Here is a 23798-nt window from a genome sequence, read left to right as displayed (position 1 = left end):
GGACCACTACATTGGAGAGACGAGGTTACATGTGGCTGCCTGCATGTAAAACCTGCTTCAGGCTGCAGTCCGTGTCTTATAACAATCCACACCAAGCCAAGAGAACTCAGACCAGCAGAACTGCGACCAGCGCAGACAGAAGTGACACTAAGAGAAGAGTCGTGACTATGGAGAAACAACGTCTTGATTTATTAAACAGCAAAAATAAATAAAGAAATCAACAAATAGGCTATGTTTGGTTTGTTTGTGCAATGTTGAGGATATTTGTTTTTAATGTTCCCCAGGTTTGCATCAGTCTTTGTCTGTGCATTGTGAAGCACATTGTGTTGCCTCGTTTTGTATAAAATTTAAATAAAGCTTCATTACTATTATCAGACACAAAGCAAGGCTCAGAAAGTCAACACCTAAAGCACAGCAGGTCTTTCCCAACACAGAGGGGCTCGCTGTTAAGCAACTGAAAGGAATCTGGTCAGAACGGAGAGAGAAAAAATAGGACAAAAAGGGTCCATGCAGATGCATTCAGTCGGTGTTATTTTGTACAACTCTTTGACAGTTTGAGTGAACCTCACAAGGAGGCTGCACTTTAACTTTATATTCCACACGTCCAAACTACGGGAAGTCATCTAACCGTGTTGGTATGCAATGAAAACGTCAATCAACTGACCAGGTAACACGAGTCTACTATAATTATTAAGTGACCAACCGTTAACATGTCTGATCAGGGGGCGTATGGACAGACGCTTGTTTTAGATTCACCACACTCCATCACACGGATTCATACAATGATATACCGGCTATAAATAACGTCATGGATTTCAGCTCCAACAATGTCTACGTCACACTGTTAACAACTATTAAAATGGGCGTTGTAGACCTTAAGGAGTATGTAGACGAATACTTTTAATTATCGATCTCTAAAAGTTGTGCCTTCACCCCGACACGATGTGGATAATGTTTGTGGTTCTCACAGAATTAATAATTCAACAGCAGCATCTCTCTCCAGGACCAGTGTCCTTGTTACTCTGGATGATCCACAGACCCCCCCCCCCTCTGAGTGCTTTTCATTGGAACTACTTTCTACCATCGTTACCATTAGAGGTGATCTGTGTTGGTGTCATTTAGGTGAACCAATCATCTGCACCTATGTGGCCTGTTTCCCTCTGGATGCAAAACTTAACTTGAAAAGTGATGCAGAAGTGCCTTAAACCTGCGTTCTTTCTCATGGCCAGCAGGGGGCGACTCCACCGGCTGCAAAAAGAAGTCTGGTTGTATAGAAGTCTATGAGAAAATGACCCGACTTCTCACTTGATTTATTACCTCAGTAAACGTTTTCCTTCAGAGTTCATGGTCTCAATCGCCAGTTTGAGTCCTCTTCAATACAGCCTGACGTTCATTTAGTACATTATGGTCCCATTTAAAGTAGAACAGAGGATGAAGAAGGGTCTGCTCTGGAAGCAGTTCGTGATGATGTCTGATTGAAGTGAAAACTGTCAACCAACGATTAGTGATTCATCTGTCGATTATTTTCTTGATTATTTTCTCGATTCATCGTTTTTGTCTTTGAAATGTCAGAAAACAGCGACAGCCCAAGCTCCATCTCACTACGAGACAAAGACCAGCAGCAAATATTCACATTCGAGAACCTGGAACCTTAAAAAAAAAAGACGATTAAACGACAGATTCATTTTCAATTAATCGACTTAAATATTCAGTTCTACACATTCATCAATCACCAGATACTGAAGAGAACATGAGACCGTGACTGAAAACTGAAACTGTTGTCTTCAAGAAACTACACGGCCCCCCCTGCCCCCCCCCCCCCCCCTGCAACATGCAGAAGCCCCTGTCTGTTTTGTGTATAATGTGTTACTCATCCATTTGCCCCGAGGAGAGCATTCATGATGTTTTGTAATGGTCAGCTCCATCACCCTCCTTCCTGTCCACTCCAAAGTGCCCACCAGGCAGAACCACTTAAAAGTCTTTTATGTTGCTTTTCCTTCTTTTCTTTTCTCTCCTCTGCGCCGCCTTTGTTGCAGCATGAATGCGACGCTGAGAGCCGATGGGCGGCTGGCCTTAATGGTCTCTCCCTTTTACCTCCACCTTATGAGCTATTTGAATTTCATGACTGATGTTTTGCCATTGCCTCATCCCGAGAATGAGAGAACAAGGCTCAAACTTCTTGACAAAGTCTCTCCATAATTCATTACTCCCATCACTCACACACACCTTCTCAGCCCGTTATGCTCTGGAACACCATAAATAATGCTCTGGATCTCCATCTCCATTTCTAATGGGATAAACACAACATATGCACAGGAAAGCATAACCCAAGAAAACAGGGAACTCCTAAACTCCCCCTCCTCACACCCTGAAGCTACTTGGTATTCATTCTTTACCATCTTATGTGCGATAATGCAGCATGAGAGATTCAGCCAGCCACGGGCGCTGGAACTCCAATATAACATGTCCTTGAGAAACAACAGCCGGTGTTCTCCCATTTATCAACACTGATTAGATGTATTGATCTGACAGAACATGGAGGATTCCCAGTTGAAAGAGCTCAGCAGACTGGAAACCGCCGAGGATCATGGTCCGACCAGACTGAAATAGACGGACCACTTCAGACTCTCACCCGGCGTAATCCGCCTGTCAGGTGAGGTCAGCGTTTAACAGCGTTGTGCCAGATCTTTGTCGTCTGGTAAATACACAGTAATATTCTGCTGTCATATTACATTTTGCATGAATTATCTGTTCATGTTTGGGAGATAATAAAAGGAGATAGTTGCAATAGACAAAATCACAATATACATATTAAGAACTTCCTTTCAAAGTAAAATAGAATAAGAAAAACGTTCTGACTGCTGGCATGAAGGTAAAACACGTCACAGCTTAGTTTTGAATCTTCATAAGACATTTGAGTGTAAAATAGAACTTTTTTTTGCGCCCAGAATCGTTTATCTTTTGCAAATATTGCCTGATGTGCTCCGGGCAGCATTTTTTTTCTCCCTCCAAAATGAGCATGAATATGAATATGAATAGCATTCTGGGATGAAATAGGAATGGAAATGGAAAGTGGAGTTTAATGTGTTGGTAGACTGACAAACAGTCCTTCCAACCGTCTGCACAAACATCACTGAATGTCAGGGACAAAAAACGCTTCCGTGTGCTTCAAAAGAGGCCCAGAGGAACGGGGTCCTGCTCGCTCCAGTATCCCTCCTGTACTCTGCACCAGACCAGGTGTTTAATGGCTTTGTGGCTGCGAGGAGCAGTGGACTGTTTGGTTTGTATGCATGGGAGGGCAGCTGGCCGGGAGGAACTATTTTCTGCTGGCGACACACTTCAATACTCTGCCCTCAACAGCCTGTTATTCTTTAAACAGGGACTGGAATTATGTTTACCATTAAAGGGCTAAATCACAAGTGCAGGCGAGTGGAGGGAACAATTATTAAGATGTGGCCCACAGAGCCGAGTGTTGTTTTCACACGGGCCTAAGAATAAATTCTCAATTAATGACTCCTACTACTGCAGCCACAAATAATTAGCTAGAATACTGAAGGCTTTCCTAATCATTATTAATTCATATTTGATATTTTTTTTTTCCAAAGAATGGCTGAACATTTTGTCTTAATTTACTCCCACAGCCTCCTGTCACATCATAAGGAAATCACCTCAATTTTTTATGGCTCATAATAAGAGCTTGTTTTGGCAGGTTTTGACATTAAGTACCTTAAACGTGACAAAACTTCAGTGTCAGAATTTGCCATTACGTGGTTCAAAACCAGCATGAAAAGTCAAATTTGCATTTTCGCCTTTTGCACCGCAGCTTCACGAGCATTGATTGTTAAAATCATGTAATAATTTTCAACCACATCAGAACTGCAGTCACCTGGATGACCACAGGGTTCACGTCCGTATCAAATCTCTCTCTTCCTCACGCGTGCAGCCATCTGCCATCGGTCGCATTTAATCTGATGTGTCAACAAATGCAGCTTCTTTTTGTCTTGTGCAGAGTGCAGCCCTCTCCTGCACAGACTCACTCCTGGCAACTTCTGAGTCCTGAAATGCTTCTTCAACTGAACTGTTGACCCACCACCATCACCACCACCACCACCACCACCACCACCCAAGCCTCCCACACAGCATCATCTTAAAAAGTAAAACTCATTTAATTAAAGTAAGAGCTCAGGAGTCGTCAAAAGCTGCATTACTATTATTGCCAGGGCACATTTGTGACAAATGTCTCCGTGACATATTGCACAGCACATTCTCCAACGACAGCAGCTCAGTAAATGGAGCTACTTGAGGAGGGAACACGAAACAGGAATTGAACAGCACTTCTCTCAAGCACTTGCCAGCTCTCTCTCTCTCTCTCTCTCTCTCTCTGTGTGTTGGTTTACTTTTGACGACCCATTGGCTTTGAGCTGTACATGCAAATATTGTGAATATTCCATTTATTAGAAGTATTGAAAACACTCTTCAGAGAGACACGAGCTGACAGCTCCGCACACTACTGTGTGTGTGTGTGTGTGTGTGTGTGTGTGTGTGTGTGTGTGAGGAGTCCTGCAGACCAGCTGTTGGCTCACATGTGCCTTGCTCAAGGTCGCCATCTAGTGCTGACTGTGTGTTACTCCCTGTGACAAGTCTGGAAATCCTGCAACAGCAGCGACCATCCCGACCCATGTCATTAAGATCAACACCTTTTGATCAGCTCAGTCCAGACTCCCAGCTGGGAAACTGTCTCAGTACACACCAGTGGTCTGCAGCCCTCAGCAGCCTCACTGTTTAGGTCGCAGCTCACTTTCTCTGTCCCACCGTCGACTTGATTACAGTTAATTGCATTCACCCGTCGGCCAAGGTTGACTACGTCCAGATTAGGTGACTGGAATAAAACGCAGCAGACCTCTGGGACCTAAGAACTGAGTCAACTCGCAGTAAATAAAGATAAACCACAAAGCGACTGCTCGTCAAGAAAGCACACACTTATAAACTCATAAAAAATACAGTTTTAGGCAAGCCAGCCTCATAATGACGCCTCAAACACAGACAGTGATAATATAAATACATAATAGTGGGTTAATTAGAAGTGACAAAGACAAATGAATATAAAGCCGTGTGATTCCTTCTTTATAAGAAACAGAAATAGTGTTTACTTTCCTTTAGTCTGAGGTGCCCATTTAGCTCAAATTTGAAGCGAAGAAGCAGAACATGCAGCTTATTTCAGGCCATAAATATCATCAGAGGATCTATCAGTCTGCTGCAAATCAACCACAGTGTTTGCAAAGTATTGTAATTACAACCAACTTCAGCCCGTTAGCCTGACAACACAGCAAGACGTGCTTAAAAGAATAAAGGAAGAATATTCCAATGATAAAGTAGAATATTAAAAAAAAAGCCTTCATGAGTGCGATGATGCGACTATAAAAACATGAAACCACACACTTCCTCTGAGTCAGGTTGTTCTTTGTGTTCGTTAGGCGTTTATCTGATCGTCTCTGTGTAAAACAAGTCATTTAAAAGCCGACAGGATGAACAATAACAGCTGTAGAGCTTACCTGCGGCAGGGATGCGTCCTGAATAAAGTTCATTCTCGTGGACTACGTGCAGATAAATACGCTACGAGGTGAGCGGCCTCAGAGGTGACTCGGAGGAAATCATTCTTAAAAATTAAAATGTCTCAAAGATGTCGGTCTGGAGACATGAGTAAAGTCCTCAGCATCCGTGTCGGTGTAGTTGCCAACTTGAGCTCAGCGCGTCCTCTCTGCCGGGGCTCTGCTGCAGCGTCTCTCCACCGCGCAGCCAAAGAGCAGCAGCGGCAGCGAGAGGAGCAGCCCCGCCTCGCCGCCGCCTTCGCTTGTGGAGAAAACACAAAGGTTTCTGCGGTTTATGACTCAACAATTTGAGTTTCTCTATATTGTTGGACAAAAATGAAATAAAACTACAAGTGTCAATTTCATACTTGATAATTTGAAGAATAAAAAACACTGAATGAGCATTTACTTGTCAAGTTGCCATGGCTAGCATGCTAGCAAACATGTCACACATCCAGCAGAGCAGCATGGCCATCTGTTGAAATTGAAGTCCAATATGGTCAACTCCTGAGACAATAACTGTCTGTTTAAATATTAAACTTTCACCAGTCGCTCCTTTATATCTGCTCTCAGACATTTTGTATTCATGAGGAAACAGCTTGTATTAGAGGCTGTGTTCACGGCTTTAAAGGGAGCACCGTTGTTTTGCGTGTGTTGTGATTGGAAACTCTAAACATGTAGCTAGCTGCTGAGTAGATTATTGTGGTACATTACCTGTACTGATATAACCACATGCAATACATGTCCCGACCACCAGGGGCAGCGCTGAGCACTCCAGTCGGCGAGCTGCGGTCTAAGGGATCCGCCATCTTGGATTTTACATGGGTTGTATTGATATTAATGGAAATCACCCACACTATATCAGATTAAGTTGTGTGTTGTTGTTTTTTTTACTTTACAACCGCCTGTCATCGACCTTTTTTCTCCGGAAATATCGCCGAGAAGTGCAGCTTCCCCGATATTCATTCAAATGTTCAGCACACTTCCGTTAACAAACTTTAAAAACACCGATTACCTGGCATGTTGGGTTCACTGTAGACTCGGATAGCCAGAACAATCTCCACATTTAGCAGATAGCACCACAGGATTGTGGTACTAGTGACCGTCCTGCATCAGGAAAATACTCGGATGTATGTTTTACATGGAGGTTTGGCTTTTCTGTTCTCTAAGATGCAACGTTATCAGACATTGGTGATTTCGGGATTGTCAGAGCGTTAATAATTTCTCTTATGTCCAACAGCACGTGAATGCCGCAAGAGAAGGACCGGTTTGTGCGTCATGACGTCAGCGGGCGTGTGTCGGCTTGCGCACTTCCCTGGAGCTCAGCGTGAATGTTTACAGGCGTCGCTTCCCGCGCTGTGACAAAACAGCTTGTTTACTGGAGGAGCTGGCTCCACATGGCTCATTCCTGAGCTCCGAAGATGATAAAGACCGAGAAGATCCTGCATCTGAAGAGCTGCCGGGGGCGGAAGGTCCGTGTGGTCCGGGAACATTATCTGAGGGAGCAGGTCCCCTGCTACAGCTCCCTGTGTCAGGCGGACTGTGACAGCGGTAAAGTCAGCAAAACAAAGGCTAACACACAAAACAGCCTTTTGTTTACTTTTACAACGGACCGAAAACACACTGTAGCTAATGCTACAGCTAAGAGCGAGACAACAACCCAGACTCCCTTAATGTATTGATGAAACTAAGCTAACGTTACATACATTTCTTTTTGTTGTTGTTGTTGTTGTTGTTGTATACAGAATGTGCCAAAGCTAGCTATTAGCTGTTAGTTTTCACCTGGTGTTTGTGTGGAGAAGGTGGATCATTACACACTGCAGAGACAGTTGATGAGTTAATGATGCAGGTATAAGGAAAGGAAATATATGATCAGATGAGTAATGAGCAGTGTGTCATGTGCTTTAATCTTACCAGTAATACCTGTAATATTAATGCAAATACCAGTTACATTATTTTTTACCTCGAATGGTGTCAGAATATATTAACTCACAAACACGCTTGATGAACCTTTCAAACTTGTACGGGTGGATAACATATTAACTTATGATCGTTATTTTATCAAAGTTAAACTGATCTTTAGCAACAAGACAGGTTGCACTGAAATCCACACAAAAAGGACGGTCGCATGGAATCTTTAAAACAGAAAATCACAGTCCGTTTGCCAGAGATGTTGGACTGGTTATGATGAGCAATTTGTACTCATCTCCTTCAATAAGTGGTGACGCTTGTAAACAGTGTAGTGTTTAGTAATAAATCAGGACACAACCCTGCTTCCCCCACTTCCCAACCAGATGGCAAGGTGCTGCCGGGAGATTTGACCCACTATGTGGTACCTGATGTTGGAGTGGTGGTTGACTATCTGGAGATCCTGGAGTTCAGAGAGCTGCAGGGCATCGTCTTCACCCAGACTGCCTGCCAGGCTGTGCAGCACAGCAAAGGACGCAGGTACTCTCACACCAACATGCTGTTAATGTCCTTTTAGCCTTGCACTTAGTTGTCTATTATCATGTCAAAACTAGCATACTGGGGGTCAGCAAATACAAACATTTCAGCTTCAGGCATCCTGAAGGCAACAGTACAGCTCCTGTGGTGAAGACCTTTTAAAGGTCCCATATTGTAGAAAGTGAGATGTCCATGTCTTGTTTGATTATAAAGCAGGTCTGGGTGCTGTATAAATACTGTGAAAGCATCAAAACGCTCAGTCCAGGGAGAAATGCACACAGCCCCTTTTCAGAAACTGCGCCTTTAAACGAGCCGTCAGGACCTCCGTAAGGTTGTGATGTCACAACTATCACCACACTCAGCCACACCCCCAGCAGGTCACCTGATCCAGGCACAGCACGCCCACCAAGTACAGGGACGCTCATCCACCCGCTCAGTCGGAGTTATTGGAGCGCTCTGCTCAGGACGACTCTTCAGGTCTTTGGAAGCTGTTTCAGGCTTGTTTCAGACAGACGGTGAACTGATGGGCTGCAGAAAGGACCAGCAGAACGTACATGACTTTTTATAAACTGTGAATCATGAAGAGCTACTGACAACCTACCTGCACAAGTGTGCACGGAGTGGGTAGGGGTCAACCTCATTATATCAAAGCTCTGCTGACGAAGCTAAATGAGATCTGGCCTGTGACTTGAAATACCTGTCCAGCACAAACACGCAGGAGTGCTTTTGACAAACTTGATGAACACTGTAAATAAGGAGTCCCACATGACCTCTGGCTTGGGTTTTTTTTATTTGTGCTTACGCTGCCGTTGTAAAATGTTGCATCATTAATATGATGAAGCTTCACTTTTGATAATGTTAGGTAGACATAGCTGGTGGAGCATATGCTGATGCCATACTGTGTCAGTAATTGCAGTTTTCTGTTCACTTCAACACGCACTCTGAGTGTGTGTTGACACAGTGTGTGTCTGTATGACGACCTGTGAGTTTCTTTGCTTTTCTATCAACCCAGAATTTCATATCTAACTGTAATTGTCTCCCTCATATGTAGGAAGATACTGTGAAGTCCATCATACGGTGATGTACTCTTGTTCTCTTTTCTGCCGAGAGTAGGATGTGCAGATTGATACCACTGTCATGTCTTTATGGTAAATATGAAGTTGGAGTGCAAAGGCAACACAATCCTCTACCAGTACGCAAACTCACTAATTAACACGTTAGAGTTTGTTTGTTTAATCTGTACACAAAGCAAAGTGTGAAAACAACAGATTTTGGTTTTACTGGACTGATGTACTGGACTGATGTACTGGACGGATGTACTGGACTGATGTACTGGACTGATGTACTGGACTGATGTACTGGACGGATGTACTGGACTGATGTACTGGACTGCTTCTTGGTTGGGTTCCTTTTACACTTTGGTTTTTGTTTCGGATTAAAGAAATGTTGTCCTGGTTACTGTAGCTTCATATCTACTGTACAGACATGAGAGTCGTATCAATCTTCTCATCTAACTCCTGGCAAGGTAGGGAATAAGATGTCAAACTGTCCCTTTAATCTGTTGTATTAATGTTGTAGTTGTCTCTATGATTTGGACCTCAAGAGTCTCTCCGTGTTTTCTGTGGGTGTCCGTCTTTGAAGGCAATACAACCGTCTGCGAAACCTGCTCAAAGACCCTCGACACGACTGTGTGCTGTTTGCCAATGAATTTCAAGAGTATTCCTATTGTCCGCGAGAGAAGGGGGAGAGCCAGGAAAAGTGGCAGACCAGGTCAGTGCTCATTACATCATTACATTACTCAGTACACTAAGGTACAATCAGAACCGGCAGCTCAGGTTTATAGCTAGGATTAGCATGGGTCATGTAGTTACCTAGAGAATACAGGATTTCATAGCGATGTAGTTCACAGACAGCAGAAGCTCATCAGTGAAATAATGTGGTGTGTAGTCGGGATGGCACCATTTGGCCTAGGAAACATCTGTAGCTCTGTCCAATCAAGAGCCATCAACTAAGTAAACATCCAAAAGTGAATTAAAAGTATTACTTTGTTGACATCTCACTCCGTAACTCTGCATATCTTGTTTGTTTAATGCAAAATTTGTGCAAAAAGTATAAAAACAGCATTTTCTACGGAGGGTTACGTGCCAGACTATTTTCTTGGCCACTAACTCTTGGAAAGAAAGCGACGAAGTGTTGAACTTAGTACTCGTTAACTTTGTGAGAACAGTGTAAAGTAGTTGTGATGTACCCGCTCCTCTGGGTCCTCCAGCAGATTTTAGATGAAAGTTTAAAAATGCAGTTTAGTAATGCATAAACCCTGAATTCTTTTCAACTTTAGTTCAACTTGTGCAACAGAGGCTGGTGGTGCAGAACCATATGGCGCTTAGCCCCCCCCACCCCCACCCACTGACTAAGCTGTCAATCAAACACTCATCTCCAAAAGGGCTTGAGGGCCATTTCAGTAATTCCAAAGATGTTTTTCCTCCTCTTCAGGTAGAAATATATAAAACAAATACAAAAAGAAAGAAAGCAGGAGCACTTGAGAAAGACAAATATGCAGCGTAGACTTTATTATAGCCTTTGTTAATTCTAATAAATGATATTAAAGAGTGTCAAGATGTTTTGAACAGTATAGCACACCTCCCCTGCAGAGTTGAGCACATAAGCCACAAAGTGGATGATGTTTTTCTTCCATTCAATAATAAAATATTGAAATTTCAATCTCTGCCTACGGTCTGATAGACAGAAGGCTTAGACGATGAAATGAGTGCTGATGCTTTGATTTATCTTCATTGATTTCCGCCTGCAAAAAAAATAAGACAAATAGCCAAAATCCATGAATCAAAAGTTCAAAATTATTATCAATAAATTTTTAGATCAACCAGTTATTTCAGCTCCACTGTGGCTGCGTAGATTAAACGGTCTGCCAACAAGGAAGATGAAAGGTTCAGTCAGCAGCTACTGTCTCCCTGTTAGAGCCAAACCTTCCCTCTAATACAGAAGGAAGAGATAATCAGGCGCAGTAAAGGTTCTGTTTACCGCCGTGATTTCATTAAGAAAGATGTAGTCCTAATGCTGTGGCTCTTGATGATGTGGTCCACCAGTGCTCTACGTTATGCTGTCCCCAAACTTTTTAGTTTACTTTCAAAGAGAGAAGGCAGGAGGTGCAATCTGCTGTCATGAAATGAGTTTATTGTATAAACAAGACAGTAAACGGAGCCGTAAATGACGTCTGTGTTCTTTATAGTGTTGAGTTACAGGAAGTGTTAATGTATACGCCAGAGTAACTAAATATAAAATATCCACGTTTTTACAGGCAAGCTGTCTGCGTGCATCTTGTACTTGTGAATTAACTGTGTGTGTGTGTGTGTGTGTAGGTGTGTGTACTCTGCAGCAGTATGGTACCATAACCACCTGGCAGGTATGAAGGATATAGTGATGATCACAGAGGACCAGGAAGCCGTGGCTGAGTACAGCAGCCTCAACCCTGGAGTGTACGTCATCTCCGTCCAGGTACAATGACGTAGCTGTGCGTTACCGTTCACACCACGTAAGGCTAATCTCTGCACTGCTGGACAGTGGGAGGTTTTGTTGTTCTGGCTCCAGCACACTGGATTTGAAATGGTGTTAACATCGATTGTGGTTGAACACTATAGAAGTTGTAGCCCTGTAATTTTCCTGCTGCTTTGTTCAAAAGGGGCAACGAGTCCTCCGCTGTTCAGCCAGCACTGATGTGAACAATACATGTTTACAACAGACAGTCTGCCTTCTCCTCCAAATAAGTTTGTCTGACCTGGGGGTTTGTTTACTTCGCCCTGCCAGACTTGTTTTTAGCGATTGTTTGGTGATCACAGTGATGTCATGTGGTATTATAAAAGGTATTATTGCCAAAACTACGAAAACAATAAACTGGAATTGCCCTTAAATTACAATGTGCTTGGAATCATTAATTTGAACAACAGGAATCTGTAGTACAATAACATGATACGATCATATCTTCACAACACAATTGTAAGTGAATGAACTATGATTAAATCATTTGAATTATCGCCCACGAAGACATCACAGAACTTAAGTACTACAGAGGATGCAGTAAATGAGTCAATAGACCAACAGAATTATGTCTACAAACTAAGTACAAAAGACTGTCAAACATCTAGAATTTTACATCAATAATATATTTAATACATGTATCTCCAAATGGTCTCACTTCATTTACCCTTAAATCCTAAATCTTGTTTATGCAACAGCACATAATGTGAAATTTGTTGTACTGTCTAATTGTCTTGCATTGCCAGCCGCCGCGTATATATATGCTCCTCCATATCGCTCCACTGAGCTGCCTGACAACTAATATGCTGTTGGAGTAGTGAAGGAAGAAAATGTCAGAAAGAGTAAAGTCTCACGGCCGGTTTAAAGCTTTGATGAAGCAGCCACAGCGCTAAGAGTTGTTTTAATGGATGAAGAGCAGTCGTGTACTCGTCTTGTCTACCTGTTAACAGTCAGTCATGTCATTATAGAAATTAGTTTATAATGTTGAAAAATCAGCTGTACAGTTCCACCTGTGTATCAAGAGATCTTGGTAGCAAAAGAAAAAACAGTTCCTTTCCTGCTTGTATTTTTCTTGTTTTCAGCTGGGAGCTGATATACAGCGCTTAACAAATGTACCAGACCACCACCCAGTGGGAGGTGTTTGCCCCCGCTGCCCTACATTAACAGTAATACTGATGACCAAAATATTTGATGTTTCTGTAATGGTTAATCCACCAGTATGTGCAAGCCAAGCTCTTTAATCAAAATGATCTCTTTAATGCTAAAATATAATTATTGTTGTTATCCATGAATTCTCAAATTTACTGTTTTACAAAAAAGCAGAAAAAAATAGTAAAGCACATTATTATTTTTTGATTGAGATGCCAGATCACAGTTATTTACTTGCATTCCTGAACAGAAACATTTGTTTTGTGGTTGCAAAGAATGCAAGCTGTCATCAGGGCCAAAGAAGGACTATTTAGTTGTTCCAGTTTGTTGTTTGCCTAATAAATAACAACACAATCTTTAGTTTGAAACAAGTTTTTGACAGATTTCTAAAATATTTGTGTTTTCTCATTTTTATGACAGGTGGTCTAATAAATGTGTTAAGCACTGTACATATATGTGTTTGTGTGTGAGAAGTGAGTCTATTACAGTTTACAGATTTGCTACAACTCTGATTCCCGTCTCCGAATGGCTGCTTCTCCATAGCAACGGCAGCCGTGGCTGATGAGGATGAAATGACTAAAACTGGTGGCCATAACGTGAACCTATAGTGTCATTACAACATCCAGGAGACTCCCGTGTTTCTTATGTTAAAGAACATTTAGGATATCATTAATTATCACCTGCCGCTCCTGATACTTTGCAATCCACTGCTGACTCAGCTGTAAAAGGACCACAAGCAGGGAAGTCTTTAGAACCAGGGAGGCTAAACACAGCCTTTTATTTTGAATATGAAACTGCATTGTTGTCCAAATTGTCTTTATAATAGAACTCTACGTGAGTATTTTGTCATAATTGTTATGCATCATTAACAACACTTAAGGTAAGACCCCGACCCATAATGCCAGTCATTGTTTCACGTGTTCCTGAAACGTGTCTCTCTTTATTTGCCAGGACTTTTTGCAGAACTTCTGGCCGGAGCTGCAGGCGGCTCATGAGCTGTACAGCTCCATTTCCCAGGCGCTTCAAGAGAAGGAGAGCGACGGCTCGCAGAAAGAGTTTGCCGAACATCTGCCTGCTGAGGTCCTGGAGGCTGGAATCAAGTCTGGACGGTACATTCAGGTACAGTACAAGTCCACCTACCTGCTTTATGTCTAGTGAGTCTTTCCTTAGAACTGCAGTTACGACGTTGGAGAAGAAAAGAAGTTCTGGAAAAACACAAAATATCAAGTGCAGACTTGTGCCTGGCTTTGCCTCACAGGTAGCCACCAATATGAAAATCATCTTGCAGAGACTTGAAACTGAATTAGGTAATTCCACAAGTGGTCTGAGTGTTTTCAGTGGCGATGGTATAAAGAAAAGAAAAGTCATCCACCAAAAGAAGCTTCAGGGACAGTTGAGTGTATCTCAACCTCCCAAATGAAACTAGATTCTTAGTATTTCTAATCTCCAAATAAATCACATCTTTCTTTCCTTCTTATCAGGGTATTCTGAACGTCAGCAAGCACCGTGCTCAGAATGAGGCTTCAATCATGACCGAGGGTTTGTCCAGCAAGAACATAGGTGCAAAACTGACGACATACTGAATACAATACTGCCCACATTCAGCTTTCATTCGCTGCAAACAAACTCCTCATTTCTGGTGACTGGATTTGTCTCCTCTCTTTGACTCATTCTCCTGACCCCCCCCCTTTCTGTGTCCTCTCTGCCACCCCCCTCAGATATGAGTCGGGGCGTGTTGGTGTACGGTGGTAAGAATCGTAACAGAGCGGTGCATGGAGACTCGGTGGTGGTGGAGTTGTTGCCAAAGAGTGAGTGGAGAGGGAAGGTCACAGCCCTGACGGCGGGCCGGGGGGAGGAGAAGAGCGGAGAGGAAAACGAGAGTAAACCCATGCCGACAGGTGGGACTGCCCATAGTCACCGAACTCATGATGCTGTTATATTGTTTGTGTGTTTGGATGAACCCTGGACTCAGTTCTGTGCTTCCTTGAGGTCTAACACATTTAAAAACCTGCATTGTTTACATCCGTGTTTGCTTGCAAGCTGAGAAATTGTTGGCGTATTGCAACTAAAACAGTTCGCAGGAATATGTATCATCACGACAGCCTCAAACATTTCGTCATAGCGCCGTTAGAGGTCAAAAACTCCACACGGTACCTTTTAATGCAGGATACTTTAATACTTTAAACGTTAAAGTTCAACGTTGACTTTCGGAAACAAAACAATCAAACTCAAAGGTCCACTTCACTGAACGGAGAGCAACGCATCAGCTGAAAGCTCTGAATGGATTTAAGTGGACTTTTTGAGATGAGGCAATTTAGTTACATAAATGTTTAACACTTTTCAGATTCATTCATTTTATTCAGTATTTGTTAAGATAATCAGAAGCCAAGATAAGTTTGGGCAAATTTTAATATTGCAAAAGTGTCTCAGTACTGATGTCTGATGTGAAAATCCACAGGCCGTGTTGTGGGGATCCAGCAGAGGAATTGGAGGGACTATGTGGTAACTTTCCCCCCCAGGGACGGGACTCAGTCCCAGAGCAGGAATTCCCAGCGCATCCTGGCTGTGCCCTGGGACCATCGCATCCCCAAGATCCGCATCAGCACTCAGCAGGCTGACGCTCTGCAGGTCCGGTTTTCCTTCATGTGGCCTCTGCTTTATTTACTCAGTCAGACACTAACATTGGATTGCTCTACACCATCAGCCGTTCTTATGACTGGATATCTTATTATTTCAGAGTTTATGTGAACTGTCCGGGTTGAGTCATTCGGTCACTTAGCTGGCTTTTTGTTTCTACGTTAACATCAAAATATATCTTAAAATATAAATAATGTAATCATGGTGAAAGAAACATGTTTCCATTAAGCACAAACACGTGGAATAAAAAACAATAGGGAGTGAAGGGAGTTCATCTATGTTTCCCTCCAGTTGGCAGCGGCTGAAAGAAGTAACTGAGGGAATGTATAAAATGTCTAATGTCTCAAAATGCGGCCAGTGTTAAACTGTGGTCCCTGCTTCTTCACCCAGGACCACAGAGTGATGGTGCGTATCGATTCATGGGAGAGCACGTCGCTCTATCCCAACGGCCACAGTGTGCGGGTGCTGGGTCGGGCTGGAGAGCTTGAGACGGAGGTCCAGACCATCCTCATAGAGAACTGCATCCACGTGCCTCCCTTCTCTGATGCACAGGTCAGAAAGGAAGCTTCTCGCTCTCTGAGGTTAAACCACACTTACATTATACAAACGCTCACTGAAATTAAAGCTGCATTAAGTGCTCAGAGGCAGACAAACTCCTCAACAACTTCTGACATTTCATTGCTTACACAGTCGTTATAGCTGAGACGGCAGCAAATCATTGCCTACTTGCACATTTAGCAGACACAGTTGTGTTTTCGGGCACCTGATAAATGTAAGTGAAATCATTTTAGTATCCTTAAACAGAAGGATAACATGTGGGGACACTGCCACCTAGAGGCCATGTCCCCGAACACTGAATATATAGGTATGTATGTATAGGTACCTCCTATTCTTTGAAAAGGACATTGACCAGATGAGGACACTTTAATGAATAGTTTCGATGCTCAGTGTGTCGTACACAGAACAGTGGAATGGCCTCGTTGAAACTACGTATGTCCTTTTTCCTTTTAACTTCGTACAGCAAACATCCTTTTTTCAAATGGCAGTTCAAGGGCTTGATAGAATTAAATGACCTTTTCTTTCTGCTCAGATTCATATTGCTCATTTTATTTAGTAAAGAATGGCCTCTGGTGAAAGACGTGTCTCGGCACAGCGCACAATATCTGCTGCTGTCTTCTCAGCCCAAAGCACAGGCAAAATAAATTATTCATATATGTCCCATCGCTTTGGCTCTAGTGTTGCACAGCTGCATTTGTGAGGTTTTCGAGACCTTATGCAACCGTGTGTTTTCTACCTGTGACTGCGTCTGTCTGTCCTCAGCTCAGAGAGATGCCAGTCAACTCTCCCGAGAAGCCGTGGAGGATGGATCCTGCACAGGTGGCAGAGCGGCGGGACCTCAGGGAGAGTCACCTGGTGTTCAGCATCGACCCGCGGGGCTGCGAGGACGTAGACGACACGCTGTCGGTGCGCAGACTCGCCGGCGGGGAGCTGCTGGAGCTGGGGGTCCACATCGCAGACGTCACCCACTTTGTCAAAGAGGGCTCGCTCACTGACTTGGAAGCACGTACAAGGTAAGGAGGCGGTGGGATTATTGCGTAGGTGCGATAGAGAACGGGGTGGAAAAAATACCAGAAACACCTCACAGCACCTTGCAGAAGTTTTCAAGGAAACTTTCAGAAGCACAAAGAGGCCAGAAAGTTGCTGCCTGAATGTCTGTTGCATCAGTCACACACTCCTTTAATTTCTGTAACGTGGCGAGTCTCAAAATCATTACAACATACACAGAAAAGAAGCAACAGTAATCACAAACAACACTGACTTCTCTGAACATCTGCTGAATCAGATGTTTCTCAGGGCAGAACAGCAAACTTCAGGGTGAATAAAGGGCCGAAGCACACGGACTGATCGCAGCCTTCAATAGTTCAAACACACCGATATTTTAACACGAGTGTCTCTTCATCGGAGCCAAAAAATACATTTGGGGGGAAAAAAAGCTTTAACTCTCCTAAAGACAAGGTGGTGTCGAAACTTTGGTCTTTGTGGTTTGTTCGGTGTGTTCAAGTCCTTTTTCCCTGTGAATGTCTCTGAGGGTCTCAGTGCTGTCTGGTAAAGTGTCTCTATTATTTTGTCCGCCCCTTGTGTATAGTGTAGATAATAATAACAGATCTAGTCAGTGCTGGATCACTTTGGCTTCACATGCAGTTTAGAATTCAGTTCAAAATTCTTTTGATTACATTTAAAGCGCTCCAAGGTTTTACTCTGCTATATATTTCTCCTCTTTTAACTCCCCCCCCCATTTTTAAACGTTTTCTTTTTTGATTCAGTGGTTTTATGTTCTGTTTGGCCTTCAATGAAGTCACTGTATTTTATGCAAACCCTTGAAGCATCTTGTAAGCTGTTTCTGGAACCTGCTATAGAAATAAAGTTTATTTTCTAACTTACTCCCTTTAAATTTTAGAGTTTCTGCATTTTCAAGTGTAGTTTTAAACTTACTCACTGGAGTGTAAGAATAAAGAAAGTGAAGAACATTTGCATGAAAAATAATTACAGAGCATTATCAATTGTTGCTGTAAGTGGTCCCAGCCTCAGTAACACAGAGGAGGTGGAAAAACCAGCGGACATTTTCAGGAAGATGCAAATATCACTGCTTTTTTCCCTTGACTTCCTTCTCATTTGGTCTCTTTCTAAGGGCTACGACCTACTACCTGGCGGACCGCAGGTACGACATGTTGCCTGCTGTTCTCAGTGCAGACCTCTGCTCTCTGCTGGGAGGAGTCGACAGGTGCGTAAACTCCACGTCTCCACGTTATTTTGTTTTGGAAGGTGTTTTAGTTAATTAGCACATTAAAACATGCGGTCTGTACATCTGTGTGCATATGTTCCAGGTATGCGATGAGCGTGCTGTGGGAGCTCGATGCACTCACCCTCGCTGTCAACAAGGTGTGGTACGGTCGCACGCTCATCCGCTCCTCCTACCAGCTCCACTATGAGCTGGCCCAGGCGCTCCTCAATGGAGAGCAGGCCGAGGTGCCGGAGCTGTCCGAGCTCGGGTCTGAGGAGAAGGACGCTAAGCTAGCTGAGCTCACCGAGGCTCTGGAGACGCTGACACGTGTAGCCAGACACCTCCGGGCGCAGAGGGACAGAGGAGGCGCGCTGGAGCTGGAAGGCGTGGAGGTATGATTGGTTTCTTCTTTATTCTTTTAATCAAGGAACTATCCTGTTCTGTCAAAACAAAAATAATCTCAGGGGTTTTGTTTGTATGGAAGCAGCACCGGTTGAAGATTTCATCATCAGAGTTCCCGTACAAACAGTAAATACAATATGTGCCTTTGGCTTGGACCAATATAGTGGAGTTATGTTTAAAACCTGACGCCGAGGCCAGCAGAGAGGTGTTCGTCTTACTTATTCAGTTGGAGTATTAGTAGAGGCTGTGTGAATACGGAGCACCACACTGTGAAACTGGTGGCTGCTCGGTCATCCGTCAAAACAAGATATGAATTCTTCTTGTTGTTCATCTACAAGCTGCTCTCTAATAAACTGTCCTCTGCCTTATTTAGATATGTCTGATAGACGGAGTTGTATTGCAGTCGGTGTCATCATTATTAATTACATGGCGGTAGTTTGTGCCAAATACTGTAGGTTGCACAAAATATCCATTATTTATTTAACCTACTGGAATAAGAGCATCACTATTACCTTCCTGTGTAGTTGTGAAAATATGTAATTGTGACATTTATTATTTCACGATGACATTTTCATAATGGAGCTCTATGGCACAGAGGAAGAAGATATATCAGATATTCTTTAAAGTGTTCTTGTAAAGACGGTGAAATTGTTAAGAAACACGCTTCCAGTTCGTTCCCAACAGATCCCAACCTACCAATACCACATTAAAGTCCCCATGATACCCACATGATCTTTTAAAATCCTCACATGTTTGAATCAAACGGTTTCACCATCCCTCCTCAGGTGCGTGCCCAGCTGGATGAGGAGAGGAACATCACAGCCCTGGTCCCCCGTCAGCCCCTGGAGGTCCACGAGACCGTGGCCGAGTGCATGATTTACGCCAACCACTGGGTGGCGCGCAAGATCCAGGAGACGTTCCCTCATCAGGCCCTGCTGAGGAGTCACCCGCCACCACGGCAGGAGTTCTTCAGCCAGCTGGTTGACAGCGCCAAGGCTGGGGGATTCACCATCGATACCAGGTGACTGATTTTATGAGTACACATTGTGTGTTTTCACTCATTTTACATACAGAGGGGTCCAAACGTCTGAGACCACTAGTCAAGATTCTTCTATTTTGCATTTGTGGACTGTGGAGGAAAGTCCATGACAGTCAGGACTCCTTGGTCTTCTTTGGTCTTCAAGTAGTTCTTGCAAAGCTCTGAGGTGTGTTTGGGGTCCTTGTCCTGCTGCAGTATGAATTCCTCTCCACAAAGCTGCAGACCAGAGGGTACAGCAGGTCCCTAAAGGATGGAGTGGTGCTTCTCCTCGGTCAGGGTGTAGTCGATTCACTGCAGGGGTCCAGCTCCAGAGTGAACGAGCCTCCGATGTCATCTGAACGCACAACGTCATAACTTGTGTATGTTTCTGAATCCTCAAACTTTGTGATTATTTCCAGGTTTACGTGAAAATATTTGAGATTTTCAATGTGGTCTCTGACTTTTGGACTCCACCGTACGTGTTGTTTTGGAGTCAAAGATGGCTTCCACTGCTCTCTGCCGGTGAAAATCTCCAGCTAAACACAGCTGAGAGGGGCAGCGAGTCAATACATTAAAACTGTTGCACTCAGTGGCGCAACAATTACTCGACTGACATGATTTGTTACACTCTATTGCACTATCAAGCCAAATTCTCTCTTTGTCAAATCATGATTTATTCTCCCTGCGTCACGGTTTGCCTCCACATGACAGCTGTAGCTGTCAGCACACACTCAGTTTAGAGAGGCGGATATTTGAACAGGTAATTCTGTTCCTGCAGGACCAACAAGGCTTTAGCTGACTCTCTGGACCAGGCCGTGGACCCACAGGACTCGCTGGTGAACAGGCTGCTGAGAATGATGGCCACTACAGCCATGTCACAGGCTCTGTACTTCTCCACTGGTCTTCTGCCCCAAGACCAGTACTACCATTACGGTACACGGGACAATACCTTAACAATATCTCCAGCCTTTAATGTGTTATTCAGTAGAGCTGCATTTGGATGTCTTTGTGGTTTTTCCCAGACTTTCAGTGTTAATGAGGGATCTAGGTTTGCTGTACTGTCCCGTTTCTAAATTTCTAGGATTTGATGCGGTTATTTAAAGAGTAAGATATTTTATTTTAGACTAAAAAGAAGATTAGAAAATAAAAACCTTTTTACTGGTGAACTGTACTGATGTCTATTCTTCTTTCACTTAGGTCTTGCTCTAGACCGTTACACACACTTCACCTCACCCATCCGTCGCTATGCCGACATCGTGGTTCACCGCCTTCTCACCGCAGCCATCGACATGGAAAGGGGGGTGGACCCTGCGAAGGCAATAGCCAGTCACAAAGAACTGGAAGAAATGGCTCAGAATATCAACAACAAGAACAGGGTCAGTGTTGTTCGTGAGTCTGATTCTTATTATATATGTATGATACTGTCGGCCTCTGCTGACCTCTGACCTCTGTGTTCATTTCCAGGCAGCCCAGCGGGCCCAGAAGTTGTCCACAGAGTTGTTCCAGTGTCTCTTCTTCAAAGAAAGAGACCCTCAGACAGACCAGCGCTGCGTGGCGGACGCTGTCATCTACTCCATCCGAGACAACGGCGTGTTGGTGTTCGTCCCAGAGTAAGAAACTAACTAAAAGCTGAGGATGACAATGCTGTACTTTTTAAATAACAGCTCACAAATATATAGTTTTATTTTATAAAAAGGCTCAGTAAGTTCCTAAAACAGCTGCGCGCTGCTCTACACGTCCACATTCAAATATAGACGGTCAATGCAAAGCGGCACATGAATATTGATGCGTATAAATGAGCCTGCTGATCAACGGTACGTCACAGTGAGTCACGAAATACTGAGCGGACGTTGATTTAAGATTTGAGTTGCTTATATCTTTTCATGGGATACACTACAAACGTAAATAACACTGCTGGTTTTAATGTTTATGATGACATGGCTCTATAATTAACGTGTGATATTAAGTGAAATGAGGCGTCATCATACAATCTGGCTTCAGTTCACCACCTCACCATCCAAACTGTTGGTTCGCGTGGCTCAGAGTTTACTGACCGCCAAGTCTGTTTTGATTGATCACAACTTTTTCTTTCAGGCCCCGTTTTGTGCGTATGCAGCGGTTATAAATGAGACCCCGGTTATTGTAGTTTTTATCAAAAGTTACTCAAACAGGGGGAAATAGTGCATTTGTGAGGGACTATTTTCAGTGGCGTATTAATTCACATTTGGTGCTTTAGTGATTGATTTTAAACAAGACTAAATGTTTTCTCAACAGTATTTCACTGACTTAATTTCAACACAAGATTTGTACCTGCTTCACATTGAAATATGGTTATTTTAATCATTTTAAAAACAACATTTATTTATGTGACCTAGACGTCTAAAACAAAACTTTCACTCTGGCCTCGTTTTCATCCTGACTGTCTCGAGATCCTTTGACCTGCCAATGGGATGGTGTGGCTTTAATAAGCAGAAACATCGAAGAGACCCTTCTGCAAAATATCTGGAAAACAAAATGTACTGATTTAATAGTAAAGTTCCAGCAGTCCTGACGACACCTGTGCTCCGTCCAGGTACGGCGTGAAAGGGCCGGTGTATGTGAAGAATCGAGAGGGCCAGGTGTTGTCTGCAGGACAGGACGGCAGCTGTGAGTGGCAGAGCGGCTCCGTGCGACGACACTCAGACCACATCACCACCACCTCCGGCTGCGGCACCTCCACCTTCAGACTGTTTGACCACATCACCGTGAGTCGCGGGACAGTTGTTATAATCTGATATTATGTGTATCCATGAGCTCTTTCCATGATTAGTTTTTCACAGATATGTTGATGACCTGGTTTCCTTAATGAGTTATTAATTTCACAGATACTAATAAATATTATTAATATATGTATTAATACTGTGTGACGTCTGAGTCCTCTGCTCTCCACAGGTTCGTATTTCTGTCCACTCGACACATTGCCACGCAGACAGCCTAAACCTGGAGGTCATCAGCAACAAGCCCCACCGCAGCGCAGAGCCCCGGCAGCCCCGCTCCCAGGGCCGCAGCCAGCTGGTCCAGGAGGTGGTGCGCCTGGCCGAGGAGGCGTCCCAGCAGGCCCAGGAGAAGGCGGCCCGGCGGCCCAAACTCTCCAAAGAGGAGAGAGAGTTCAGCCAGAGCAAAACTCCCAATCTGTACTCTCTCCTGGAGGAGGTGAGAGAGCTGGCTCTGATGGACCTGGAGATGGCGGCGCAGGTGTGTGTGACGACAGCGTAGAGCAGCCGCAACACGAGCGAGTGCCGTTAACCTACATCAAATCAGCCACAAGCAGAGGAAGCTCCTCTCTTTCACACGTGGACCGTGTTGCGTTTCTTCAGCCTTTTTCTAATCATGACGGCAGATTTGTAGTTATTTATTATCCGCACACTTTCCATCATCTGAAGGACAAACGCTTGACGATGGGAAGCGTGGATGAGGTCTTTGATCAAATGAGAGGAAGAATATGATGATTGTGGACGTTTTCATCATGTTGGTCCAAAGATAACGACCACAGACTTTAGTTATTATGTAAATACAGAAGAACTGTTGGTTAAAGTGACGGTGATCATCGACTTGCTCATGTTACGAGACGGTGAAAATAGTGCACACACTGAGACGTTAAATGATATGGAGCACTGACTTTTAATAGCTACTGACACAAAAAAGCATATACTAATACATGAATCATGATTCATTATTAGAGCGTAAATGTATCAAACATGCTAATAAATCAAAGTTTGTGCCAATTCAAGTATACATTGTGTGTTCTGTTGCGTGATATAATGTTTTGGCTGTTAGTTTACATGAAATTATTGCACTTCACAGAGTTAATCAAGCTTTTCAGACTTTTTGAACACTGCTGCCAATTTCCACTTTTTCCTGCAGCGGTCTCACCACCGCCCACAATAAGGTTTAATTTCATACTGAATTGCATTTAGATTTTTACTGAATTGATGGAGTATTCTTGTAGTTGATGCTTCTTTGTATGAAAGTTAAGTGTTTGCACTGAATCTGTTTTTGTAACATGGCTGATTATGTCTCTTTGGTTTTGTAATTAAACCTGTTTGGATGAATACTAAACTCTCATGTCAGTTGTAATTTAAGATATTATTCAGACATCTGGTCTGAATGAGGAATGACTGTACAATGCTGTTTTTTCACTGTTCGTACAGACCTAACACACAGAGTAAAGTTACGCCACCGGAGC

The 23798-nt window shown here is 43.5% G+C and overlaps 1 protein-coding gene across 1 annotated transcript; it reads left to right on the top strand.

The window, feature by feature from the left end:
- The first annotated feature begins 7009 nt into the window (after positions 1-7009).
- On the top strand, positions 7010-23660 carry dis3l (DIS3 like exosome 3'-5' exoribonuclease). The gene is made up of 18 exons (XM_070902699.1): positions 7010-7139; positions 7883-8036; positions 9675-9803; positions 11411-11546; positions 13686-13853; positions 14216-14294; positions 14453-14632; positions 15193-15362; positions 15762-15923; positions 16692-16942; positions 18061-18153; positions 18257-18545; positions 19341-19576; positions 20352-20506; positions 20771-20949; positions 21038-21183; positions 22146-22317; positions 22505-23660. The coding sequence occupies exons 1-18, from the start codon at positions 7010-7012 to the stop codon at positions 22826-22828; spliced, it is 3153 nt and encodes a 1050-aa protein (XP_070758800.1). The 3' UTR covers positions 22829-23660.
- The last annotated feature ends 138 nt before the right edge of the window (positions 23661-23798 follow it).

Source organism: Enoplosus armatus, chromosome 1 (genome assembly GCF_043641665.1).
Source record: "Enoplosus armatus isolate fEnoArm2 chromosome 1, fEnoArm2.hap1, whole genome shotgun sequence".
In the NCBI taxonomy this organism is placed as follows: Eukaryota; Metazoa; Chordata; class Actinopteri; order Centrarchiformes; family Enoplosidae; genus Enoplosus; species Enoplosus armatus.
The sequence above is the reverse complement of the archived record's forward strand: the minus strand, read 5'-3'. Positions and strand labels throughout refer to the sequence as shown.

What these genes read in the sequence shown, in the direction of transcription:
- dis3l (XM_070902699.1), top strand. Translation starts at nt 7,010, where the DNA reads ATGATAAAGACCGAGAAGATCCTGCATCTGAAGAGCTGCCGGGGGCGG. An exon ending in CAGGAAAAGTGGCAGACCAG is followed by an intron (nt 9,804 to 11,410) that starts GTCAGTGCTCAT and finishes GTGTGTGTGTAG; the next exon opens with GTGTGTGTACTCTGCAGCAG. An exon ending in GTGTTGGTGTTCGTCCCAGA is followed by an intron (nt 21,184 to 22,145) that starts GTAAGAAACTAA and finishes TGCTCCGTCCAG; the next exon opens with GTACGGCGTGAAAGGGCCGG.